The sequence below is a fragment of the Cordyceps militaris genome, assembly GCF_000225605.1.
Source record: "Cordyceps militaris CM01 unplaced genomic scaffold CCM_S00005, whole genome shotgun sequence".
Lineage (NCBI taxonomy): Eukaryota > Fungi > Ascomycota > Sordariomycetes > Hypocreales > Cordycipitaceae > Cordyceps > Cordyceps militaris.
Window position 1 is genome coordinate 2,124,047 of NW_006271973.1, and position 23,783 is coordinate 2,147,829.

The window sequence follows — 23,783 nt, forward strand, 5'->3', positions numbered from 1 at the left end:
ACTTGATTGGGCAGCCAGTGGTCTGGCGGCGTGTTAATACCACTACGCACTGTGCACCCACACTGTACTGTATGTATCACCCTACGTATTTGAGGAAATGAGATTAAGAGCATTCAAACCAATCAATTTTTATACATCTCTCCATAAATTAAACTGACCGCCTCTACGAATGCTCCATGTGCTAATAATGTCATCTGCATGGCTCTTTACAGAGTGTCCCATCCGCCGTTATTGATTTCAGCCTCCAGTTTACGGCTGATCAAGCTTGGCACGCCGTGATTCAAAACTGTGTTGCGAATCATGGAGTCATATCGCTTTTGGTTCAAGAAGAGCTGTCGCCCGTGGCGTAGCTGAGGATCAGTCTCACCGTATTTGTCGATATATGGTACTGGTGTAAAGGATCCAGAGCGTCGGAAGAGGTAGATGATGGAGCATTTTCGAATATTGAGGAAAACGCCGATATTTTGCTGACACCTAACAAATGGTTAGCTATTATGTAAGATCATCAATGCTGGCCAACATACTTTCGCATGTGCTGCTGGGCTCCTCCAAGTCTAGTTGATTCTCTGTCAGAAGAATCTGTACGCTGGCAACAGGTGCCTTGACTGCAGAAGAGTGCTCCGCAAAACATGCACAGAACAGGATCTGTCAGGTCCTTGCCAGTGGTCGGGCAGCGGCTTCTAGTTGCCTCCTCAATCAAAGTGTCATAGGTCTTGGGCAGGCCGATGAGTTCGAAAATGCCCGGGTGGCTCATCATGCCTGAACGCGGCACTTCATTGTATGCTCGTGGCCACATGACCTGGTGCTTAACCCATCCAGAAACAAGTGCCTGCGTAGTCTCTGGCCAGCCGCAAGCCCCGGCATTGGGGGTCAGGGCTGCACACATCTCGTCAAAAGAGGGAATGCGCAACGCCTCCGTTAACCGGTCAAGCTCATCGGCGTCGACCGAGGGAGAGACGTGGCTGTTGAAGTCCACCCCATATTTAACGTAGAGAAATATCAATGACTTGCGCAAGAATGTGAGGGCGTACTTCTTGGCAAAAGTATACCAGCCTTCAAGAGAGTCCACGCCAGGCTGCTGGAAACCAAGGTGCTCTCCGCTCTCAGTCTCATCTGCGGAAGTGAGAGCCTGAAATTCCAGTGCATTCTTTGTAACGCTCAGCGCGAACTCTGCAAAATTATTCATGGCTGGATCTTGTGTTTGCCTATTGGTGAGGTTCTCTAGCCACATGGTGGCCGGCATGTTTCGACCCATGTGGAAGACAATCTTGACAAGCTCAGCAAGGTAACACAGCCTCAAAACATGCGAAATTTCAACAGTTTGCGCGTGGACGAAGCCGTAGGAGCATTCCACCAGGAAAATGAAAGGATCCATGCTTAAAAGCGGTGGGTATACATCCAGTGGCCTGCGAGCATGTGGCGTACCTGTACCAAAGTAGCGCGACATAAAGAGCTGGCAGTGCTGGCGCTCCGAGTCCTTGTTGAACTCGGCCTCTATCTGTTGTTCCGAGCGGGCCATTACGGACATGAACGATGAGACAGTCTCGGACAAAACGCGGAGGTGGGTGAGGGTTTGCTCCGGAATCTTTTCTAGCAGCGTCATTCCTGGCTGCGCTTCTGTGCCTCTCTGCTGGATTTCCACAGAGGAAATGGAATAGCCCACAGAGTGAACAAGCGTACCGTTCAAGTGAAACTCTTCCATATCGTCCGCCTTTGTGTCAGCCACGTGGCGGGCGTCCAGGTCATTGAGTCGAAGCGTCTCTCTTAGTCGGCGGTATGCAGATTTCAATTCACTGATGAGTTGCGAGTTGCTCGCCGCCGGAAGTGCATGGCCAAAGGGGGCATGTGCTTCTCCTGACGCAGCCGATGCTTCTCCTGCTGCATCGAGAGATGCTCCAGTTTGTTCTTGACCCCATAGTGCGTCCGGATTGATCTGCGGTTGGGCCATCGTTTCGACGAGGCTACCGGGAACACTAGGAGTATAAAGGGCTGGAAGATTGGAATCATCAAGCTCAGGCGCCTTACTCCCCCCCAGCCAGTATGCAGATCCCATCTGTCTAGCCAGGAAATCTCCAAATGACACTTGAGGCTGGAGATAGCCCGGATAGCTCTCTTCTAAGCCCCTCCAGACAATGGGAAGGAATGCGTTGCCAAGAGCTTTGCACAAAGGACAGACGAATTCATTTCGACGAGTGTCCTCTGGGTGATGGCGCGCAATCTGATGAGTGTGCCTGCGGTTTGTGGCGTCATAGTATTGTTCAAAGCAGCGGAAGTGCATCATGTGTCCACATCCACTGGCCACAGGTCCAGGTCGAGAGAATTTTGCGTCGAAACCCTTTCCAATCGTTTGCCGCTCTGCTAAGAACGTTTCGCCCTCGGAATTGAGCTTCTCTACCATCTTTCTGTTCTCTCGAGCAATTCCAAAGGGGCGAATGTCTTCAGCAGAACGATCCAGGCTGCACGGCGTCTGAGACGCCTCCCGAACTAGCTCGGGGTCTTGGAAGTCGGTTTGTCGGAGGATACGGCTGTTATTTAACAGCGCGAATGTACCGTAAAGTTTACGATCATCGGCTTCTTCCTGGCACAGGATGCAAGTACCAGTAGGATACTTCCAGTTATGTTTCCGATCCTCGGCAGGCTGCAGGTGTTCGTCTTCCTCCAGATCGGAGCCCCAATCAATCTCGCCCTGGTTTTCCATGAAGCTCTTTTGCTGCTGCTGGAATTGGGCCATGACCTTTGCTTGGCGGTTAAGGGCCGCTTTCTTTCGTCTCTCTCGCTCCTCATCTGCGGAAGCGTTGGCAGGTGATGCGGTATCGACCCGGTCAACGGTGATTCCAAGGTGGACAAGAGATGCTTGGAAGGCACCTTGGCGACGCTGCTTCAGTCGCTTCAGCACCAACGAGATCTTGGGATGAGAAGACTTGAAAGCTTCTTTGGTGGACAGGACGTGCAGAAGGGACACAATAGTTCTGGCACTGTGGGCGTCAGGCATGAAGTTTCCTCTGGACGTCCTGGTGAGCGCAATGTGTACAAAAGAGCTGGGCTCATCACCAGTATGACCCTCCTCACTCGAGTTGTCTTCGTGTATGGCAATTAGCATGAGATGCAAAACAACCTGCAAGAACGTCTCGAGTCTTGTAACAGGAACCAACGGCGTGAATCTTTCGGCTACCAAAGGGTACAGCAGCGAGTAGTAAATAATTTGCGCAAACATGCCAGTTCCTGTGAATTGACCCAAGTCTTTGAACAGACCGGACGGGATGGGGCGATGCTTTGGCTCATAGACGATTTCTTCCACTGATTTGCCAGTCTTCTTAGCCATCTTTTTGCGGTATGCCGTTTCAGATTCTTCCCGTTGGTTCTTGTTGTAGTGTGCAATGTATGGGTCAATATCTTCGATAAATTCTGGTCGTAGCTCGAACGTGCCCACATCGGAGATACCTTCAGGAGGTTTGAAAGTGGCCATTTCATCCAGGACGTTGTGAAAATCTTCTTGCTCTTGGTACTTCTCAGGTAGCTTGTTGCAAATTTCGTTGAAAGAAAGTGGCTTGAAGCACAGCACGTGCGTGATGTCCCGACGCATTGCCAGCATGCGAGAGTTAGGCTCATCCTCAATAGCAATCAATGATGTGCGATCACTGAGGAGCACAATGAGAAGGTGAACCATATCTTCCACAACATCAAGATGTTGATTGTCGTCTTGCGCTTCTGACTTGAGTTCAAACAGGCCTTTTACCCACTTCTCCATGCCAAAGCGATCAATTATTGAGGCAAGAACTCGACTCGGGTTGCAGATAACCATGGCAGTCTGCAACAAGAAGATATCGCGGTGATGGGAAACGTCTCGCTGCAATACACCCTTGTAGGTGCTCGCTTGGTGCCGTAGGCTGATACCGTTTCTAACCCACATGTTGGCTTTGATTTGTGCCAGCCAGGCGCATACTCTTAAAGGGTAATCAAAGGCAGCCATTAGGTAGTCTTCCGCTGTATAATTAGTTTTTGGGACCTGCGGTCGCCCCATTAGCCTTGGCTTCGCCTTGAGCTCTTGCAGAGTGAAGCTCATCAATTTGTTGATATCAAAGGCGGATAAAGATCGGCCACACTCAATCAACCAGGACAGGGTGTAATGTAGGGCATGGTGGAAGCTGATTTGGTCTTTCTCCACCACAAATTGGACGACTTGGTACGCCGCTGAGTCGAAGTCAAATTCGAAGTCATCAAGAGTCTTGAACTTCACCTCTTCCTTGATTTCACCGTGCTTGAATCTTAGGCGGTCAGCACCAATAGAGTTGAGGATGACCGTCTTAGCGGTGAAACGGATGGCACGCTGAAGATAAGCAGTCTCATCTTGGGGGCAGTCTCTGAAAGCCTCGGCGAGGTTTCGTGCTTGAAGATTGATTTGACGTGTGACGAGAGAGGCTGTAATCCAAGAATCGGCCTCGTATTCGACGTGCTCTACAACGGCGCGGACATTGGGACCAATGCATTGATGCAACTTGACCAAATCAAGGAATTGCATCAGATATCTTGGTTCGCTGCGCACCCGCTCCTGAACATGGGGAGACCCGAAAAGATACTTGAGGTCTTGGTAGAAATGGTACATTCGTCGATTTGTCACAGAGCCACTTTCGAAGCCTAAGACTGCATCAGGAGAGATGTCCCATGGATGACCAACTTGGCGCGTCGTCAGGAAAGTGTAGAGAATCGCCAGCAAGCTACTCATAAAATTGCCGCGCTCTACCACCTCGGCCGTGATAGAAGGAGTCGTAAGCATCTGTAAGGAAAGGTTGATAATAGAGTGGTCAGGTTCTCTATCACCAACCAAGTATAGTTGTGCAAGGATGGTGTAGAGACTGGCGAACCTGAGTGCTAGGACGCGCTTGAACTCTGGTACCGATACTACAGTGGATATATACAGGGAGCGAAGGTCATTTCTCGCCTTCTTCCACATCCGGAGGTCGAATAAGAGAAGCCAGTCGAGTCGCACTCTCTGGAAAACATCTTCAGCAGGAGAAACGTTCTCACGCAGAGTGTAACTGGCGGGTGTCTCGATCCAGTATGGACCAGGGCGTGCCACAGCCTTTTCTGTTTTGCCGGGGGTTTGCGGAATATCGAGGTTTGCTTTGGGATAGGCGGCCGGTGGACGAATGGCCTCGACAGGGTCTGAGTCTGATGGCGTGCCTTCTCTCTCCTGCTCTGCACCTGTTGCTGCTGTCGTTGCCTGTGCAGGAGGAGGGGGCGGCGGGGGCGGATATCCTGCCATGGTCGCTTCATCCTCTTCTAAAGCTTGATCCGATTGACTCCAGTTCATGTTTAGATCGCCAACATCACCTCGGGCGTCGACCATCATGACGTCGTCGTCGTCGTCGCCACCAGCTATCACTACTGAGCTAGTGTGAGACGCGTTGTCATCTGCGTCTTCATCTTCCAGGAAGTCATCAAACCCAACCTCAGCCAGGGCGTCGTCGTCAGACTCATCATCATCATCGTCAATGCCTACCGCCCCCGCTGTGCCCTGAAGTGCCAGAATGAAGTGTGCATTAACACCTTGAAGTCGAGCTCTCGACATCATAAATTGGTCATCCTCGTCTTCATCGTCGATAAGCCCGAGTGTGTGTGTAGCGGGACTGCCTTGCTTCCATGGCTTCATGACTTCTTCGCAAACTGTATTGCGAAGTATGTGATGGTCTGGTCCCACGGAGCAGCCGGAAATATCACCCAGCCATTCGATAAGAGCGCCGCACATCTGCTCTCGGAACGTGTCTCGAGCGGATCGAATGGTAATTGTGATTCGGATTGCTTCTAGGATTCGTGACATCTGGAGCAATTCCTTGACATCGCGGCTGTATGTCAGTATACTGCGACCCATAGAGTCCGTATCCCAAGCGTCTCGCGAAGCTTGACGCCTTGTTTTTCTACACGCGCGAGCGACCTGGTCTTCCACTTCTTGCACGGTGTGCTTTTCGTCATTCCATAGGATAAGCGCATATTCGTCGCATTGCTCGGCGGTAGAGTTATAATAAGAAGACGAGAGCCTCGATAGTTCTTCGTCCTTCTCGATGGATTCCTTTGTCTTTGCTTGGCGAAGCTGCTCCGGCGAGCAGGAGATGACGTCGCATATATAGTCAAAAGCGCGTCCGACAGTCATTTGAATGCTGGATATTATATCTTCTGGTAGACTCGCGGCCTCTTTTCCTTTTCCCTTGTTTGAACCAGAGTGTACATCCGAGTGTATGGTGCAGAACAACGGCGTCCTCCAGGCTTCATCGTCACCACAATCGCAGCATCCGCTATTGCCGACAGATATTGATATGCGAACCATGTGCCCGGTATGATCGGTGGAATCGAAACATCTGCTACAAAGACAGCATGTCTCATCAGTCCCACAGGTCCTACACATGTATGAGGCTTCGCCAGACTTGAAGATATGACCGCAGCGTTTGCCTCGTGCTGCCTCTGTGTACTCGGCGCCTTCGAGGGCGCCTTGAGCATCGCCGAGCTTGAGTGTGTCCGGGAGCTTTCCATCAGGAAATAACAGCCGCATGTACTCGTCCCTACCGCCGGCTAGAGACCAAAACAAGCTGCGCAGCAGCTCCTTCTTTGCCTCTTCTGTGAAGCGGTATTGGAATCGAGACGGTAGGTCGGCGAGCAGCTGGCAGAGCTGCTGCTCCTGGGTAGACATCGGTTGGTCCATCCTCAAGCTATCATTATGTATTTGGATTGAATGCTGCGTGACAGAGACCTGCGTCGGCGGGGCCTGAAGGGATTTTTGATGGCGAATATTCTCGCTGCGGGGGCGAATGCGATGTCGAAGAGCACCAATCTAGTGTATAGGTTCGGCAGCGGTGAGGACGGGGCAAAATCGAGCAGCGGTTCAAAGTGTGTGAAAAGAAGTATAATAAAGGCAGAGAACAGCAAAGCAAGCTCAAGTGTTGGAGTGGAACATTGTTGTCTTGTTTAGATGGAGGTAGAGGACAGCTTCAGCGTTTCGTGTGCAATGGACGCCTACTACCTAAGGTAAGCCGGTCGGTGGATGCCCCTCGCCGAATGAGGTGCTGTAACCTGTAGTTAGGTACCTACACCGACGTCAGCGCAACGACAGGGACAGCGGAATCGGTCGGCCACCATGCAACGTAATTATTCGACCCAAGTGTGATGAATTTTGGGAGGGATCAATAGCTTTATTCAATTTAATAAATGCTGCATGCGCCATGCACTTCACCAGGTCGCTCTGACCATGCCACATCCACGAATCTGCGTTGAGCATCCAAAGCATGACCAAAGAACTGTTGTTTCCATTTCTATCCGTCTGGGAATCTTTTATACATGTTTACAGCGCTTTATCGGCATCCGAACCCAGCAAGGTTATTTACTCGTCATCCTCGGTCTCCTCGACATACTTGTGGCGGATGTCCTTCCATTGGCGCTGGCCTGGGTTAGCAAAAACCGCCTTCCGTGTTTAGGATCGCCAATCACTTACGCCACGGTTGTTGTTGTCCCAAATCTTGTTCATGGTCTGGTTGAAACCGCTGTGTCGCGTATTAGCATTCGGCTCGAACGGGGTTCTCGGCACCGAGCGTACATCTCGAAAGCAAAGCCAGCGGTAAAGATGGCAGCCAGCATAGTGAAGTTGTTGCGGAAGAGGGCACTGTATTCGTCGTAGGTTAGCAGTCGCGTCCAGTCGGGATCAATTCGGATTCGGCTCGTTCGTCGACTTGCCCGTAGATCTGTAGCGTTGCGGCATTAGCACATGAGGTGGTGCGTGACGAGCAGGGCTCGACGCAATACGAGATTGGTACATACCATGATGATGGCTTTGTGCGATTGAGCACGATTCGAATTGTCTCGGTCTGGAACGGGCCGTGTGGCGGGCTGTTGGTGAAGCAGAAGGCTGATGTGGTAGGATACCGGCAGAGTTGCCGTCAGGGAAATTCAGGAAGTCTTCTGCGAAGCCATTAACTGGGCGCTGATTGGCCAGGCGAGTGCAGCGCCGACCTCGGTTCCACTTGTAGCCCGATGGCTTCCGTGAACTCTTTGCGCGACAATGACATGGCTTTGCCACAATGGGTTCATATCTCATTGTGTATGGAACTTATGGAAGACGTATAAAATTAGAATAATATAAGAGTAAAATAGAATGAAACGTTAAAAAGTTAGATCTACGAGAGAAAACACCCCGAAATAGCAGCAATACAGTGATCAAGTGCTGGCATCCGTTCCAGTGACTTTGCTTCGTCACACTCGTGAATCGTCATTAAATATACCTAGCGTACTGAATCAGAGTATTTACGAGTTATTGATCAAGTATTGAATTTTTGATTCCGTGTTGATGCTCCTGCAGAACGCCACGATATGGTCCACGTGCCGTGCCAGCATGCGTATGTTCTGCAGTGTGACACCGTCAAACCAGAGTCTCACAGTTTATCATTTCTTTTCGCCTCATTTGCACACTTTGTAATTTATTGATCATTTCGAAACTGGCCTCATACGACGTTGTGTCGCATTCTCAGCAAGTCAGCCAGTGTGGGTCACCAACACCCCACGTTGAACACGCCGGGTTTGATGGCTATCGGGGTGGCATTTTTGATTTTGATGTCTACTATAAATACCTACACTTTTGCAATTTTTTTTCTCCCACAATCTACAACCCGGCGCATATAAAATTGATAACAGCACTGCACACGCCGCACGCTATAATTCACTAGCGACCATAATACCGGAGCAGCATCTCCAAGCAGAGGCATTTGGCGGGGCAGGCGGACAGCAGCGCGACCATGCCACCGAGAGTCACGAACGCGGGCATCGTGACGGACGAGACGAGCGGCGACCGCCACATTCCAGAGTCTCTCCGTGCAGATGGAACTACTCGCAAAGCAATCAAAATTCGACCGGGCTATCGACCTGCAGAGGACGTTGAGCTATACAGAGCCCGCAATGCTGTCGCACAACGCGAGCGCAGGCGCGTGGGCGTACCCGGGGCAGAGGCACCAAAGGACGAGACAGCACAGGTACAAAGTGCCTCCAGTAGCACTGAAGCACTCGAAAAATCTACAGCTCTGTCATGGAGACGAGATGACGGCAACGCTGCGACCATGCCGTCACCTAGCACATCCGCCGCCAGCCTTAAGAATGCGAAGCGGCGAGAGGCGCGCAAGAAGTCCAAGTCTACAGATTTAGGGGACGCAGCATCATTGACAGAGACTCTGGCCTTGGAGAAGACGGATACGCCCAAGACAGAAGATGTCGACCGTGAAGTAGAGCGTGAAAAGAGGGTGCGCAATTTGAAGAAGAAGCTGAAACAGGCCAAGGATCTCAAGACGAAGAAGGACGAGGGCCAGGGATTGTTACCGGAGCAGATTGCCAAGGTTATTAAAATTAACGAGCTGATCCGGGAGTTGAACGCCTTGGGATTCGATGATGAAGGTGAGGTGAAAAAGGATGCTGAGCTGGTATCCGAAAAGGCCACTGCTTAAGTGATGAGTCGGCCACTGTACTACGCAGAGCTGGGGCTTGGTAGATTCATAAGCCGTTCGGAGGCGTGTAAAATAAAGGGATCCAATTAGGCGTTGAGCAGTCGATTTTTATGTATTCATCTTTAATAATAGAAGATGACATTGAAACATCGATTGCGCTTTTATCTCACATTGGAAGCAAGTGACATCGATTGCGCTTTTATCTCACATTGGAAGCAAGTGACGGTGACTTGGCAGATGGGCAACACACCCTGTTGAGAAAAAAAGTCTGATAAGAAGGGTGGAATGCATGGCGGTTCTGAGAAGAGAATCGACACATATGTATTTTGGACTCAGATATTGTAATAAGTTTCATCCGAATCTCAATGAATCACACCTAACTAGGTACCTAGTTGATACTTGTATTCGTCACTCGCTCGCTTGGCTCATATAGCACCGCTGCACATCCAACGACGGACAAGAGAAATGTGCAAAGGACGTACATCTATAGAGAGGCTCATATGGAGGCTCATACTTGAGTAAAAAATCATTTGGAGTTGCGTTTGACTGTAAATCAATAACTGGCATTCTCTCAACTGGATCAAAGGTAACCCTTCCGTCCCAATGCGGCTAGTGCCGACTTTCTGCCACCCTTGGCCACTGGCGCAAGCGCAACAACCCAAGGCTCCAGCGGGTGAGGTAAGCTCGCAGCCAAACAACGTACTTCCCAACCACAACCGCGCAGCTCCAACCCGTCTCAACAACGAGACGCACGAGGACTGCGGAATCAATTTAACACCAGGAAACGAATAGCGACCAATCAAATATGTCGCCGGAAGAGGAGCGCCAGACCGCCCTGAACTCGTACCGAGCCAAGCTCATCGAGTCCCGCGAGTGGGAGGCCAAGCTCAAGAACCTGCGACTAGAGATCAAGGGCCTGCAAAAAGAATTCGACCGCACAGAGGATAACATCAAGGCGTTGCAGAGTGTCGGGCAAATTATCGGCGAGGTGCTGAAGCAGCTCGATGAAGAACGATGTAAGCAGCATCTACTGCTGGGCCTGCGCGACGGCCCACGCGCCGTCACCGCTAGCAACGCCGTGCGATGGCGTACCCGAACAATAGAATACTAACACAATCGTGACAACTAGTTATCGTCAAGGCGTCGTCTGGTCCTCGCTACGTGGTCGGCTGCCGGTCAAAGGTCGACAAGGCCAAGATGAAGCAAGGCACCCGTGTAGCGCTCGACATGACGACCCTCACAATCATGCGCATGCTGCCACGCGAAGTCGACCCCCTCGTATACAATATGTCCCTCGAAGACCCCGGCCAGGTCAGCTTTGCTGGTATCGGTGGTCTAAACGACCAGATTCGTGAGCTGAGAGAGGTTATCGAGCTGCCGCTGAAAAACCCGGAGCTTTTCCTGCGTGTCGGTATTAAGCCGCCCAAGGGTGTCTTGCTCTACGGACCGCCAGGAACCGGCAAGACTTTGCTAGCGCGAGCTGTTGCCTGCAGCCTGGAGACAAACTTCCTGAAGGGTATGTGGACGGTTCTGAAAGTACGGGATGCAATGCTAACGTGCCCCAGTGGTCTCCTCCGCCATCGTCGACAAGTACATCGGCGAATCTGCGCGACTGATTCGCGAAATGTTTGGCTACGCCAAAGAACATGAGCCCTGCATCATCTTCATGGACGAAATCGATGCCATCGGTGGACGACGATTCTCCGAAGGCACTAGTGCGGATCGAGAAATCCAAAGAACTCTGATGGAGCTGCTCAACCAGCTGGACGGTTTCGACTATCTGGGAAAGACCAAAATTATCATGGCCACCAACAGACCAGACACCCTGGACCCTGCACTGCTACGTGCCGGTCGTCTGGACCGCAAGCTTGAGATCCCCCTCCCCAACGAGGTGGGCCGACTCGAGATTCTCAAGATTCACGCGGCGGGTGTTTGTCTTGATGGCGATATTGACTTTGAGAGCGTCGTTAAAATGAGCGATGGTCTGAACGGTGCCGACTTGAGAAACGTGGTGACAGAAGCGTGAGTACTGACTACGGGTTTTGTGACGGTTGGTTGAATCGAAGCTAATGTGGCTGTCTAGTGGTCTCTTTGCTATCAAGGATTACCGCGACTCTATTAACCAGGACGATTTCAACAAGGCCGTGCGCAAGTTGGCCGAGGCGAAGAAGTTGGAGGGCAAGTTGGACTACCAGAAGCTGTAAATGGCGATGGATGGCTCGGGGTAGTATTAGCAAGAGAAGGGGAGGTAGACGTTGCTGTAAAACTGTACATTAACTACTCGTCGCTGAACAGTAGGAATGGATTCGAACGAGAGACCTTGCCACCTTGGCTGCTGTGATGCCGCAGAGTGATTGGTCATAACACGGGACTTGTTTGTCGTCGTGAATGCGCTAATATATTTTGTACTTTGAAGTTCCATATGCCTTCTGGGCAAGGTGCTCTGGCCATGGTGTTCAGGTGAGGCTCGATTCCATTTCGGGGCGAGTCCCGCGTGGTTGAGGCGGAGCGGGCGCCACACACCATTCACACCACATCGCGCAGCTAGCAGCATGACACTAGGGCGATGCCATTGAGAGTAGGGACACTATTTTCAAGAGCGGCTGTAGGGCCAGGAGCCAGGGGTACATTGTTTCTACCAGTGAGGCTCACGAGGCTCACAAGGCTCTGGTGGGGGCGATGTAAGCGACGAGGCACAGATGGCGGGTTGTGACTGTCTAGGCGGATTTACGTGGCGGAAGTGATGAGAGCGAGGGCTGTCGCTAGCCGAGGGAGCCCGATAGCTTTGTCAAGAACGGAATGGGCGTATGATTTATTGAAGGGAGCTGTGACTGTGTGGCAAGGATATCCCGCTACGTCACAGTGCCACAGACCTTGAGCGGTACGGACATCATGTGGGTAGTGTCGTGGGGAAAAGGCTTGTAGAACCCGCGGATCCGGGCGATTGACTTGCATAAGAGAAGAGAGACTACAAGGACGGGCATGCCGATAGTTTGTGGCTACAGTAACATGCGCTGCGACATAGGAACGGGGATGCGAGGCAAATACGCGTGCCCACATTCGGATAACGGCCCGTAAGTGTTGAATGGTGGCAAGTGGCTAGGCTAGGTTTGCCAATGTGATAATAATCAATCTTGTTCTCGTACCGCTGGGTGGGAGGCGCGGGATGCAGCTGCCTCCTTTCACATTGACCACTGTGCCATGGCCTTGATGGTGTCCCTGATCTCATCCATGGACCCCTTCACTGTGGGGTTAGTTATCAAGACTTGTCGTTATGCACTTACTATCGAAGGGTTATTTGACTGATATCTGCGTTGATATCCCATCGGGGATCCTGGCTTCAATGGATATGGCTCGGGGTCGACGCTGTACGCTGTCAGGTAGTCGAATCGGGTCATATCGTTGCCCTTTGTGTTCTCACGAACTTTCTGGAGGAAGTGTGTCTCGGCCAAGAATTTCATGATTGAAACTTGAAGCTGCACAATCTCACCGAGCAGTTACTACCATATTGTTGAGGTAGGAAGTCGAATGCAGTTAAGTCGAGGTGTGTGTGGATGACACCCCTCCGAATAAAAGCGCTGGGAGCACAGCCTCTTCAACAGCCTACCTAAGAATAGAACAAGACCAGGCACAAGGGGCGATCGTTTTTTTTTGTTCCCAGGCGACTGGGCGGAAAAAATAGCACTTTGTATCCGCCTGGTACGTCCGTAGCGCGAATTCTTTTTTGCAAGGGGAGCATCGCTGAGTGGCTGGTTTTGGTTGTGTCAACAGGACAACGAAACTCTAACTTATTGGAGACAGGCCCTGACGGCAAGGCACAGGAAGAGTAAGGCAAAGAAAAAAGGGCACCCACAGATGTCGGATGATGGCTGGGTCCAACACGAGGCCATGACGACAGAAACGCCGGGCATTGTACAGATTAGTCGCATAAATCTTGTTGGCGTCGTGTTGGAAGCGTCAAATCGGTGCCGTTTGGACGTTGTGCGGCGCTGGCGCTCGAGCCGACGGTGCTTTCTCGTGTTGACCTGGGAAGTGACGACATTATCACTAGGGGGACCCTTATTTTGCCATTGCGAAGCGAGATGCTGTCTTGGCATGGGCGTAAACTAATCCGAAGTGCTGGGCAGATCAAATTGTATGGGTTGATGAGCGTTGCCCGGACAAAGTTTTCTTGTGCCGGCCTAGCGTACCAGTACCTAGGTACCTCAGCGAGTACTAAGGTACCTCCCTGTAGTTGGTTGTTCGTGCTGGCATGTTGGACAGTTATGGCTCTTCAACGGCTGCTCGTACTACCGATTTGATGCTTCTTTGAAGAAAGTACGAGTAAATATCAATTCACATCGCGTATGAAATTGGGGAGGGCTGTCTGTAACACAATCGCGGTGTGCAATCAACTGAGACGACCTCGATTACTGCTGGGGCCAGAGGTAACGATGACACCTGTGTGGTCGAAATATAGGGCGCTTTGCCTTGGTTAGGAGCACTTGACTGAGATCTGCAGACCGGTGTACAACGGGTGAGATCCTGCAGCACTTATACTGAGTGATTGGTCAGGCTTGAAGGGCGGTCAAGGCACTACCTGGGTGGTTAAGACTATCTGGCTTAGAAAGACCTGTTTCTTGCTTGGCTAACTACCTAGTTAGAAGTTAGAAGCACATCGCGATGAGCCCACGTGTGGTGGCCGGGAGGTGGCATGGCAACGGTAACAGGTACAGAGCGTGTACTGTGTCGCCCATTCCGCTCAAACAACTGGTGTAAACCGAGCCGCTGCATTCAGTGAACTGTATTGGTTGCCTGCTGATCCACCTGGAGCCTTTGACAATCCGTGACAGCCTTGCTCAACGTCCGGTTAGCCTTGAATATCGCCCCAAGAATAAAATCCAAAGAACAATAAATAAATAAAAACATTATCAGTCGCATCACCATCCAACCCCCCTGGCAGTGCCCTGCCCTTGTACAGAAGTTAGATGTTAGATGACCCCATCCCCCAAAGAACTTCCCCACCAGTGCTGCTGAGCCCCAAGCCCCAAGGCTTCGGACCCGCCACCGCCAGCTGCCCCGGTAAGCCAAAAAAAGCTCCAGGTGGTGCTTTATTATAATTTAGCGCCAAGCCCAGACCTTGCTGCCCCTCGACCTACGTAAATACAAAACCCAAGTACACAGTACGCATTCCATACAAAGAGCTCCCTCTCCCCTCTTTCCTCGCTTTCCTCCTCATCCAGTCCCAATTCTCCTCCTCTAACGAATCCCACTGCTTCTTAAACGATACCATACTCTCGCATCTTCTCCTCCCCCCTCGTGGAAAAGCAACCAACCCTCACACACACTCTCTCGTCCTCTACTCTCTGTCACCCACCGCCCGCTGCGCCTGTTTCAACTGCTAGCAACCTCGACCACCCCGCACCCCAAACCGACTAGTAACCAGCGACAGCCTCACTCTCTGTCTTGTTACAATAAGCCTTTGTTTGATTATTTCTTGTTCATAGCGCCGTCATAATGTGGTGAGTACCGATATCAATGCCCCGGCGAAGAGCGTAGACGCCGGCATGTTCGCATCCAGCCCCGCGTTCTCTCGCACCTCTTTGGCACCCACTTGCTAATCGCAGCTCCCAGTGGCATTTTCGGGTACATCAACTACCTCGTCGAGAAGGACCGCAAGTTCATTCTCGATACCCTTCTCAATGGTGAGCAGCTACCTCGCACACTCCTGCACCACTTCCAAGCAACCTAACCATAGTTGCTCCTAGGCCTCGCCCGTCTCGAGTATCGAGGATACGATTCTGCCGGTATTGCCATCGATGGCAACAAGAAAAACGAAGTGCTCGCCTTCAAGGAGGTCGGCAAAGTTGCCAAGCTGAGGAAGCTCATCGAGGAGCAGAACCCCGACTCCAGCAAGATTTTCGATTCACATGCCGGTATCGCCCACACCCGCTGGGCTACCCACGGCCCCCCTTCGACCGTCAACTGCCACCCTCACCGGTAAGTTCAAACGCCTTGTCCGGACAAAAAGCACCTTCCTAATACCCATATACAGCTCGGACCCCACCTGGGAGTTCGCCATTGTTCACAACGGTATCATTACCAACTACAAGGAACTCAAGACCCTTCTCGAGAGCAAGGGATTCCGATTCGAGACCGAAACCGATACCGAGTGCATTGCCAAGCTCACCAAGTACATCTACGACCAGGACCCCAAGATTGGCTTCACCGATCTTGCCAAGGCCGTCATCCAGGAGCTCGAAGGTGCCTACGGTCTGCTCATCAAGTCTGTCCACTACCCCCACGAGGTCATTGCCGCTCGTAAGGGTTCGCCTCTCGTCATCGGCGTCAAGACTCAGCGTCGCATGAAGGTCGACTTTGTCGACGTCGAGTACGCTGATGATAAGACTGCCCTTCCCGCCGATACCGCCTCCCAGCACGTTGCTCTCAAGAAGAACGCTTCTAGCCTGCTCAGCCCTGGCGACAACCTCCTTGGCGCCGCTGATAAGTCGCTGCTGCACCGCTCCCAGTCGCGTGCTTTCATGACCGACGATGGCATGCCCATGCCTGCCGAGTTCTTCCTCTCCTCCGACCCCTCCGCCATCGTCGAGCACACCAAGAAGGTCCTCTACCTCGAGGATGACGACATTGCCCACATTCACGAGGGCTCCCTCAACATTCACCGTCTCAAAAAGGCCGATGGCAGCTCCAACACCCGCAGCATCCAGACCCTCGAGCTTGAGCTGCAGGAGATTATGAAGGGCAAGTTTGACCACTTCATGCAAAAGGAAATTTTCGAGCAGCCCGAGTCCGTCGTTAACACCATGCGTGGTCGCCTCGACATTGCCAACCAGACCGTTACTCTTGGTGGTCTTCGCGCTTACATCAGCACCATCCGTCGCTGCCGCAGAATCATTTTCATTGCCTGTGGTACCAGCTACCACTCCTGCATGGCTGTTCGTGGCATTTTCGAGGAGCTGACTGAAATCCCCATTGCGGTCGAGCTGGCTTCTGATTTCCTTGATCGCCAGGCCCCCGTTTTCCGCGATGACACCTGCGTATTTGTCTCTCAGTCTGGCGAGACTGCCGACTCCCTCATGGCTCTCCGCTACTGCCTGGAGCGTGGCGCCCTGACCGTCGGCATCGTCAACGTTGTGGGTTCCTCCATTTCCATGCTCACCCACTGCGGTGTCCACGTCAACGCCGGTCCTGAGATCGGCGTCGCCTCTACCAAGGCCTACACGTCACAGTTCATTGCTATGGTCATGTTTGCTCTCTCGTTGAGCGAGGATCGTGCCTCTAAGAAGGCCCGTCGCGAAGAGATTATGGACGGTCTTTCTAAGATCTCTGCCCAGATCAAGGCCATTCTCGACCTTGACAAGCCTATCAAGGACCTTTGCCAGAAGGTTTTCAAGAACCAGAAGTCTCTTCTTCTGCTCGGCCGTGGTAGCCAGTTCTCTACTGCTCTCGAGGGTGCACTCAAGATCAAAGAAATTTCCTACCTCCACTGCGAAGCCGTCATGTCTGGTGAGCTTAAGCACGGTGTCCTTGCTCTCGTTGATGAGAACCTGCCCATCATCATGATCATGACCCGTGATGACATCTTCACCAAATCGCTCAATGCCTATCAACAGGTCATTGCTCGTGGTGGCAAGCCTATCGTTATTTGCAACCCGGGTGATGAGGAGTTCAGGACGAGCGAAGCTCTCAAGATTGAGGTTCCCAAGACCGTGGACTGCTTGCAAGGTCTCCTCAACGTTGTTCCTCTACAGCTGATTGCCTACTGGCTGGCTGTCCTGGAGGGTCTCAACGTTGATTTCCCCCGAAACCTTGCCAAGTCCGTCACAGTCGAGTAAGAGTGCCTGCCGTCGGACTCTTGAATCGTGGTGGTAGTGCATGCTAAGAGTTGGCGTTTTCTTGCGTGTGATTTGGAGACTCTATCTTGGGATTACCGATGGCGTGCACTGATGGCATGAGACTAAGGAGCTGGCGTGATGGAAATTTTTGGATTGTGATTATTTCTTTTTATCTGTTTCACGACGTACTCGATAGTAACTAGGGCGTCTCGTATTTTGTATGGCCACAGATGGCTCAAGCGAGACTAGCCAGATAATGAATGATTTAGCGATATAGAACGTGCATGCGCACAAGGCAATGTGACTTGTCGGTGAAAGAATGCAGAGTTGTATTGTACAAGTCCAGCTGGAATCATCTCATGTGCTGAACAACAACAAGCGTAGTTGCCGAACAACGTACACATATCGTCAGGCCACGGTGTGCTCGCCCTGTGGTAGTATTAGTTCCGTGCGTGGAGGTTATACCCTGACCAGCGTGACTACTGAGTTACACACGTATTGCCCAGCGGAGAATGAACTGTCTGTTGGTACACTTTCATTGTTCTATGGCTCTAGATACATTTGCCTTGCTGCCAAGCCACACCTAGGTGCAGGACAAGACTACCAGCCTTACCCCCTCCCGCTTATACCCAAATTAGACTGTCTGAGTGCCGTAGCCCTTGATGGTCTCTGCAAACTTCCAGCTCTGGGCCTCGAGGGTATTATCGTACGACACGTCGATGCCGTCCTTTGTGATGACAGCCATGGAGTACTTGTCCATGCTGCGCGCGTCGCGGTAATAGAGCACCTCCATGCATTCCTTGATGAGCTGGATGGCATCCTCCTTCTCCAGCGCCTGCGCGGCCTCCTCGTCCGGCACCCGCTTGCGCATGATGGGCTGGGCGAGCATGGCACCGTAGCCGGTGGCGAGCGAGGGGCTGGTGTACGTGGTGCCGAGGAGGTCGGCGGCGCCGAGAAAAGGGCGCCCGTCGTCGTTGAGGCCGGCGACGAGAATGTGAACCCAGAGCGGGTCAAACTTGGAGCGACGGTTATAGAGCATCTTGGCTAGGTAGCGGTGCAGGTTTTCGGCGTTAAGGCGGGGCTCCTCGCCGTTGCTGTAATGCTCGTCGTTGGCCAGGGCGGTCAGGTGCTGGTCCATGTACTGCATGTCGGATACGTCCCCCGAGAAGCCGACGACAGACTTGCCCTGGAACGTCTTGATACGTTGGACGTCAGTGAAGCGGGCGAGAGAGCCGTACGAGGCTGGACAGGCAGGGATTGTCAGCTAGGTCGGCACCCGTGTGTGTATACTGCTGCTGCAGATCAAGAGAGGGCACATACCCAGGTTATCGGCGGCTATGACGACACCGTCTTTGAATTTGATACCTATCACAGACGTGCCCGTGACAATCGGCTGCTGTGTGTGCGATTGCGGCGCAGTATTCTCTTGGAAGTAGGAGTGGTTGTACGGGCCGTAGACGTCGTCTCTAGGCTAAGGACAGGTCAGCACGGCATTCGCGTAGGATGAAGTGTCCGTCGGAAAGGGCGAGGATTGACACATACACGACCCCATGCTTGTGGGCGGTGGTCCATTTTGCAATATGCTATGGTACTTCAAAGATGTGTGGTGTGTGGTTGTGACCGTCGACGCTGTTGAAGAGGGGTTGACAGGTTGACGGGTTGACGGGTAGCTAGCTCGTCGATGTCGAAGACAACGGAAGAGTAAGCGATCGGTCGATTTGGAGATGGATAATTGACGCCGTTGACGATGGTGGCCTTGTGTAATGGAAGTGCTCGTTACTGCGCTCAACAGCTACGGATAGGCACGGCGGTGTTCGCGCGTCCACTGGAGCCTGCGTCGCCGCTCAGCGTGGACGAGGATGACATAAGCTCTGGAGAATGGTCAGATCTCATTGGATGCACAGCTCGGGGAGCTTCCACTGGAGCTTTGAAGTAGCCAGTACATGCTATAAGCCGCGCTAATGTGGTAAGATATTATGTACTGAATACAAAGTAGCTTCCCGCTCGCGGAAGCTGTTTATGTTGACAGCCAGGTTACTTGCTCCCACACACAAAGTCCCGCCAAATACAGGTACCTGGCGAGTCAAGGGAGACATGCGACCGCATCCGCGTTCAATCAGAAACAGCCCCCCCAGCCTTCGTCATTTCCCTGCATCCCATCACCTGTTCAAGACACAACAGGTCGGTCATCGGCATTTTCGGATCCTCTAACTATCTTGCATTTACGACTCGCAGCCATTCAATTTACGCCCACACTTTCCGTCTACACTGCTACACCAATAGCCTAATTGTGTGATTGTTTACCTGCTTACCGCTTTGGGAAGTTCTCCTGGACCTGGAGCACGAGCCCACGACATCTGCAAGCACCATCACCACCATCACAAAGCCATGTTGAGCGTCTTGAACAGAGCCGCCGCGGGGCGCGCGCTGTCCGCCGCAGCCTTCCCGACCACCTCCCGTATTGTTGTTCCCATCTTCACCGCGCCGCGCGTGCGACGCCGGCTCGCGCCCATTGCCCGAAGCTTCACCGCGTCCGCCCGTGTTCGCTTCCCCGCGACGGCGGCGTCCGACAAGCCCAAGAAGGCAAAGACGACAACGACTGCCGCCAAGAAGCCCGCAGCGAAGAAGAAGAAGGCCGCCGCGGCGCCCAAGAAGAAGAAGCCTGCGGCCAAGAAGAAGCCCGTGGTCAAGAAGAAGAAGGTGCTGACGCCGGAGCAAAAGGAGAAGAAGCAGCTGTCGCAGCTGCGCGTGATGGCGCTGCCCAAGGCGCCCAAGGGCAAGCCGTCCAATCTCTGGACCGTCTTCCTCGCCGACAACGTGACGCGCGGCACCGGTGTGTCCCTGACGGACAAGGTCAAGGACGTGGCAGTCGAGTTCAAGAACCTCTCTGAGCACGAAAAGGCGGTGCGTTCGACCTAGAGTTTACCCATGCTTACGTGCAAAATGTGTGTGCTAACTAGTACCTTGTAGCGTCTCACCGAGCGCGCCCATGAAAACGCCGCGACCAACAAGCAGGCCCTGAAGCAGTGGATCGAGACGTACCCGGCCGAGGCCATCTACATGGCCAACCTGGCCCGCCGCCGCCTCGCGCGCAAGCTCGACAAGAAGCGCCCCGCGCTCCTGCAAGACGACCGCCTCCCCAAGGCCGCGCCCAGCGCCTACTCGCTCTTCATCAAGTCCCGTCACGACCAGGTCTCCGCCGCCTCGCCCACCGACGCCTTCCGCCAGCTCGCGCAGCAGTGGAAGGCCCTCCCCGAGGCGGAGCGCCAGCAGTTCAAGGCCGCCGCCAGTGCGGATCTGGAGAAGATGCGCCAGTCCACCGAGGACCTCCGCGCCAAGGGCAAGGCCTACTGGGCCGCCAATGGCCTATAAGAGCCAGCGACACAAAGTAAAACTATCGAAATGGCTCAAGGGATAGCAATTGGGGGTAGCCAAGGCTGCCGTGGCAATTGTCTGTGGAAAGAATAGAAGAAAAGACCAGGTACGTCTTGTGAGCACGTGTTACCTGCGACAGGAGGTTTCGTTTGTTGAGGAAGCAAAGTCTCTTCTCCCCAATCTTGTTGTCACTGTTTTTGTAAAATCAGGAGAAAAGGGAACCTCTAATTTGTTTCTACGGAGGGAGTGCCAGGCCTTTTGGGTTTTTTTCTCGTTTTTCGTTTTTGGTTTCGCGTATCTCTTTCATATGTGCTGGTGGAATTCTCGGTGGGAAAAGGCCATGTACAATTATGCTGCACGTCGAAATTTATTAATTAAAAAATGCGAGTACCTTGTCACGGATCTTACTTGTGATTTAGGGGTAATTGTTGTATTGTAATGAAGAAAACTGCCAACAACTCCATCCTATGCCACCTACAGTCAATAAAGTGCCGAGCCGTTTTGTAACACCTGTAATGGAAATTCAAGGCAACTCCCAAACCACCCATGATGTCCTTCTATGGAAGCCTCAATCAAAAACACCAGAGAAACAAGTGACCCAAAAGCAAAGAGAAAAACAAATGAAACTTGTAAAAATAAGAGTACCTCCAAGAGTTATAACTCCAGTAAAACACATAGTCAGGAAAGCAGGAGTAACCGGCAAGAAAAAAACACACACAGCCCAATAACAGAGTAAATTTGAGAAAAGGTCAAGAAAACAAATTCACGTAGGGTTGAACTCATGGCAAAACTTCAACTGCCACCAGACCCTCGGCGTCAAACCACTGGGCGCCCGTCGATTTGATGTACCGGTCGCTAGCCAGGTACAACAGCAGATACGTATGCTTGACGACGTGCGCCCAGCCGTAGAGCTTGATGGTGGCGCCGTCGGGAGAGCGGCGGCACCAGACGCCCCAGCCGGCGAGGCCGCTCCGGACGTACTTGGTGAGAAAGTCCCAGGCCGCGGCGCGCAGCGCGGGCGGCCAGTGTTGACAGTCGACGCGCCAGTGGCCGCGCTCGAGGGGGTCTAGGGCCCCGTCACCGCCGCGGTGAAAGGTCGGGCGGTAACGAGAGCCGAGGTCATGCGCGAGCTTCGCAAACTTGGGAGCCACGAGGCTCGCGAGGTCAAGGTCGTCGACGCCGACGGGCGGGGACGGGGGCCGCACGGAGAGGGAAGATGACGACGGATGGGTGGAGGGGATCTGCGAGAGGGCGTTGTAGGAGAGGGACGAGGAGGGTAGTGGTGTGTTGCGGGGAGGAGGAACAGGCTGGTGGCTGTTATCGCTGGCGCTACGGACGAGGGGTACCGTGCCGGCGTCTTGTGCGAGTTGGCGGATGCGTTTGGACGGCAGAGGATCAGACTCAGCGCGGAGGAGCCCGACGACGGAGGAGGCACTACTGCCGGGTATGCTGCTGGATATGTGCGTGACGTCTAGTGCAGAAGTGTCGTGGTCGTCTTCATGGTCAGGAGCCCTGCGCTTTCGAGAGGCTTCTGATACGAGCGGCGTGACGGGAATGGTTGCCTGGCGCTTCTCCCTGTTCTCGTGGGTACCACTTGAATCGGATGGAGGAATGGGGGAAGATTGATAGACGTCAACGGCCTCGTCCTCAACCTTGAAACGCTTTGCCTCGTCGCCGTTACCGTCGCCATCACATACGAGCGCGGGTAATGATGCCGGGGGTGGTGCCGAAGAGATTGGGGCAGGCTGTCGACTGCCCATGTACCGTTGCAAAACTCGCGTGGGAGTCATGATGAAGAGGTCGCAGTCGGGCATTGGGTATGAATCGGCAATCTGGCTGGGCAGCTGGTGCACCGCCGTCGTGGGTGTTGTGGGATTCTCATCCCGCAGCACATGAGGAGGCGGCGTGGTCGGCGACGTCCTTGCCGCGACGACGCGCGGTGAGTGTCTGTTATCGAGGGCCCCGTGAAAGCTCAGGTCCTGCGAGTCGGAACAAAACGACTGCAGCACGGCGGAACCACCCTCGTCGTGCTCATACTGCCGCGACGGAGGCGGCTGCTGTGGCTCGGGCGAGCTGGGTATTGTAACGTGGGCGCGGCTACCTGGCGCAAAGGACAGGTACGCCTCGGCGAGACGGCGGTAGGTGGCATCGTCGGACACCCTGCTGCGCGCGGTAACGTGGACTAGAATCTCGACGTCGCCAGAGGACTGGCTGGCCATGATGGAGCGTGTTTGTAGGACAACAGTGGCAATGGACGAGCTTTGCGATTCATGGCGACGAGGAGAGGAAAACTGGAGGGGGAGAAGAGAAGAGCAAGGAGAACGTTTTTGGTCCGTGGCTTTGTTTTGGACAGCAATAGGATTGGGCACCGCCGCACCGGCCCGGCTTTGTGTGGTGTAACTCGTTTAGACGTGCGGCATGCACAGCGGGGTGTGGGTGATGATGATACTTGTACAGTAACACGTGGTTTGGGGCTCAGTGGCAGGCAACAGGTTGCAGCGGTGAGCAGCGTGTATTGGGTTGGCGTTTGAAGAAAGAGACCACTATTCGCAGCCTCGCGAGGTTGAGAACAAGGCTGACGGGCAGGGATGCTGAGCCGACGGCCGAATGTGGTCTTGTCAAGGATGCACGGCGAGTTATGGTGAGTGATCTAGTAGTGTTCACGGAAGTAATTTTAGGTTTTGAGGCGTGGATGCAGGGCAGGCAGCGACGGGCTACAGTGGGGCTGTAGTGAGGGTAGATAGACAAATAGATACCTAGGTAGGTATGTAAAAATAGTAGGTAGTACGGAGTAGGAATTAACGAGATGGGAAATACTGGATGGAAGTATTGTATTGTATGAATGAAAAGACGAATAAGAAAATGACAAGTATAAATAGGAATAATCTCCCGCTGTTATCAACCCGCCAATTCGATTCGCGATTGGCCGCCCCTCATCTTTCATCTGCACCTTGCAGTGGAGCTCCGGACCCCTTAAACAGTTCACCACATCACATAATAACCACATACTGCTACATCCAGCTTCAAGCGACCTTCCTCCAACGCCGCCAAGGAAGAGAAACACCCCTTTCCTCCTCCCAATACCCGTTCAACGCAATCC

General features: G+C 52.9%; 7 protein-coding genes across 7 annotated transcripts; 4 read left to right on the forward strand and 3 right to left on the reverse strand.

Annotated features, from left to right (window-relative positions):
- Positions 1 to 206: 206 nt before the first annotated feature.
- CCM_07030 (RING finger domain containing protein) lies at positions 207 to 6,682 on the reverse strand (the record flags this gene model as incomplete). Its single annotated transcript, XM_006672168.1, has 2 exons — positions 207 to 474; positions 525 to 6,682. The coding sequence occupies 2 exons, from the start codon at positions 6,680 to 6,682 to the stop codon at positions 207 to 209; spliced, it is 6,426 nt and encodes a 2,141-aa protein (XP_006672231.1).
- A 2,092-nt stretch (positions 6,683 to 8,774) lies between these two features.
- On the forward strand, positions 8,775 to 9,473 carry CCM_07031 (RNA binding protein Pym, putative; the record flags this gene model as incomplete). Its single annotated transcript, XM_006672169.1, has 1 exon — positions 8,775 to 9,473. The coding sequence occupies one exon, from the start codon at positions 8,775 to 8,777 to the stop codon at positions 9,471 to 9,473; it is 699 nt and encodes a 232-aa protein (XP_006672232.1).
- Positions 9,474 to 10,076: 603 nt separating this feature from the next.
- Positions 10,077 to 11,677, forward strand: CCM_07032 (proteasome regulatory particle subunit Rpt4; the record flags this gene model as incomplete). The annotated part of the gene is made up of 5 exons (XM_006672170.1): positions 10,077 to 10,151; positions 10,255 to 10,561; positions 10,603 to 10,989; positions 11,039 to 11,495; positions 11,557 to 11,677. The coding sequence occupies 5 exons, from the start codon at positions 10,077 to 10,079 to the stop codon at positions 11,675 to 11,677; spliced, it is 1,347 nt and encodes a 448-aa protein (XP_006672233.1).
- A 2,763-nt stretch (positions 11,678 to 14,440) lies between these two features.
- On the forward strand, positions 14,441 to 17,308 carry CCM_07033 (glucosamine-fructose-6-phosphate aminotransferase; the record flags this gene model as incomplete). The annotated part of the gene is made up of 4 exons (XM_006672171.1): positions 14,441 to 14,534; positions 15,005 to 15,157; positions 15,221 to 15,452; positions 15,508 to 17,308. 4 exons carry the CDS (start codon positions 14,441 to 14,443, stop codon positions 17,306 to 17,308), a joined length of 2,280 nt encoding a protein of 759 aa, XP_006672234.1.
- Positions 17,309 to 17,942: 634 nt separating this feature from the next.
- On the reverse strand, positions 17,943 to 18,880 carry CCM_07034 (proteasome component PRE4; the record flags this gene model as incomplete). The annotated part of the gene is made up of 3 exons (XM_006672172.1): positions 17,943 to 18,550; positions 18,629 to 18,779; positions 18,851 to 18,880. The coding sequence occupies 3 exons, from the start codon at positions 18,878 to 18,880 to the stop codon at positions 17,943 to 17,945; spliced, it is 789 nt and encodes a 262-aa protein (XP_006672235.1).
- An 816-nt stretch (positions 18,881 to 19,696) lies between these two features.
- CCM_07035 (High mobility group, superfamily) lies at positions 19,697 to 20,680 on the forward strand (the record flags this gene model as incomplete). The annotated part of the gene is made up of 2 exons (XM_006672173.1): positions 19,697 to 20,212; positions 20,279 to 20,680. The coding sequence occupies 2 exons, from the start codon at positions 19,697 to 19,699 to the stop codon at positions 20,678 to 20,680; spliced, it is 918 nt and encodes a 305-aa protein (XP_006672236.1).
- Positions 20,681 to 21,462: 782 nt separating this feature from the next.
- CCM_07036 (uncharacterized protein) lies at positions 21,463 to 22,902 on the reverse strand (the record flags this gene model as incomplete). The annotated part of the gene is made up of 1 exon (XM_006672174.1): positions 21,463 to 22,902. The coding sequence occupies one exon, from the start codon at positions 22,900 to 22,902 to the stop codon at positions 21,463 to 21,465; it is 1,440 nt and encodes a 479-aa protein (XP_006672237.1).
- Between the last annotated feature and the right edge of the window lie 881 nt (positions 22,903 to 23,783).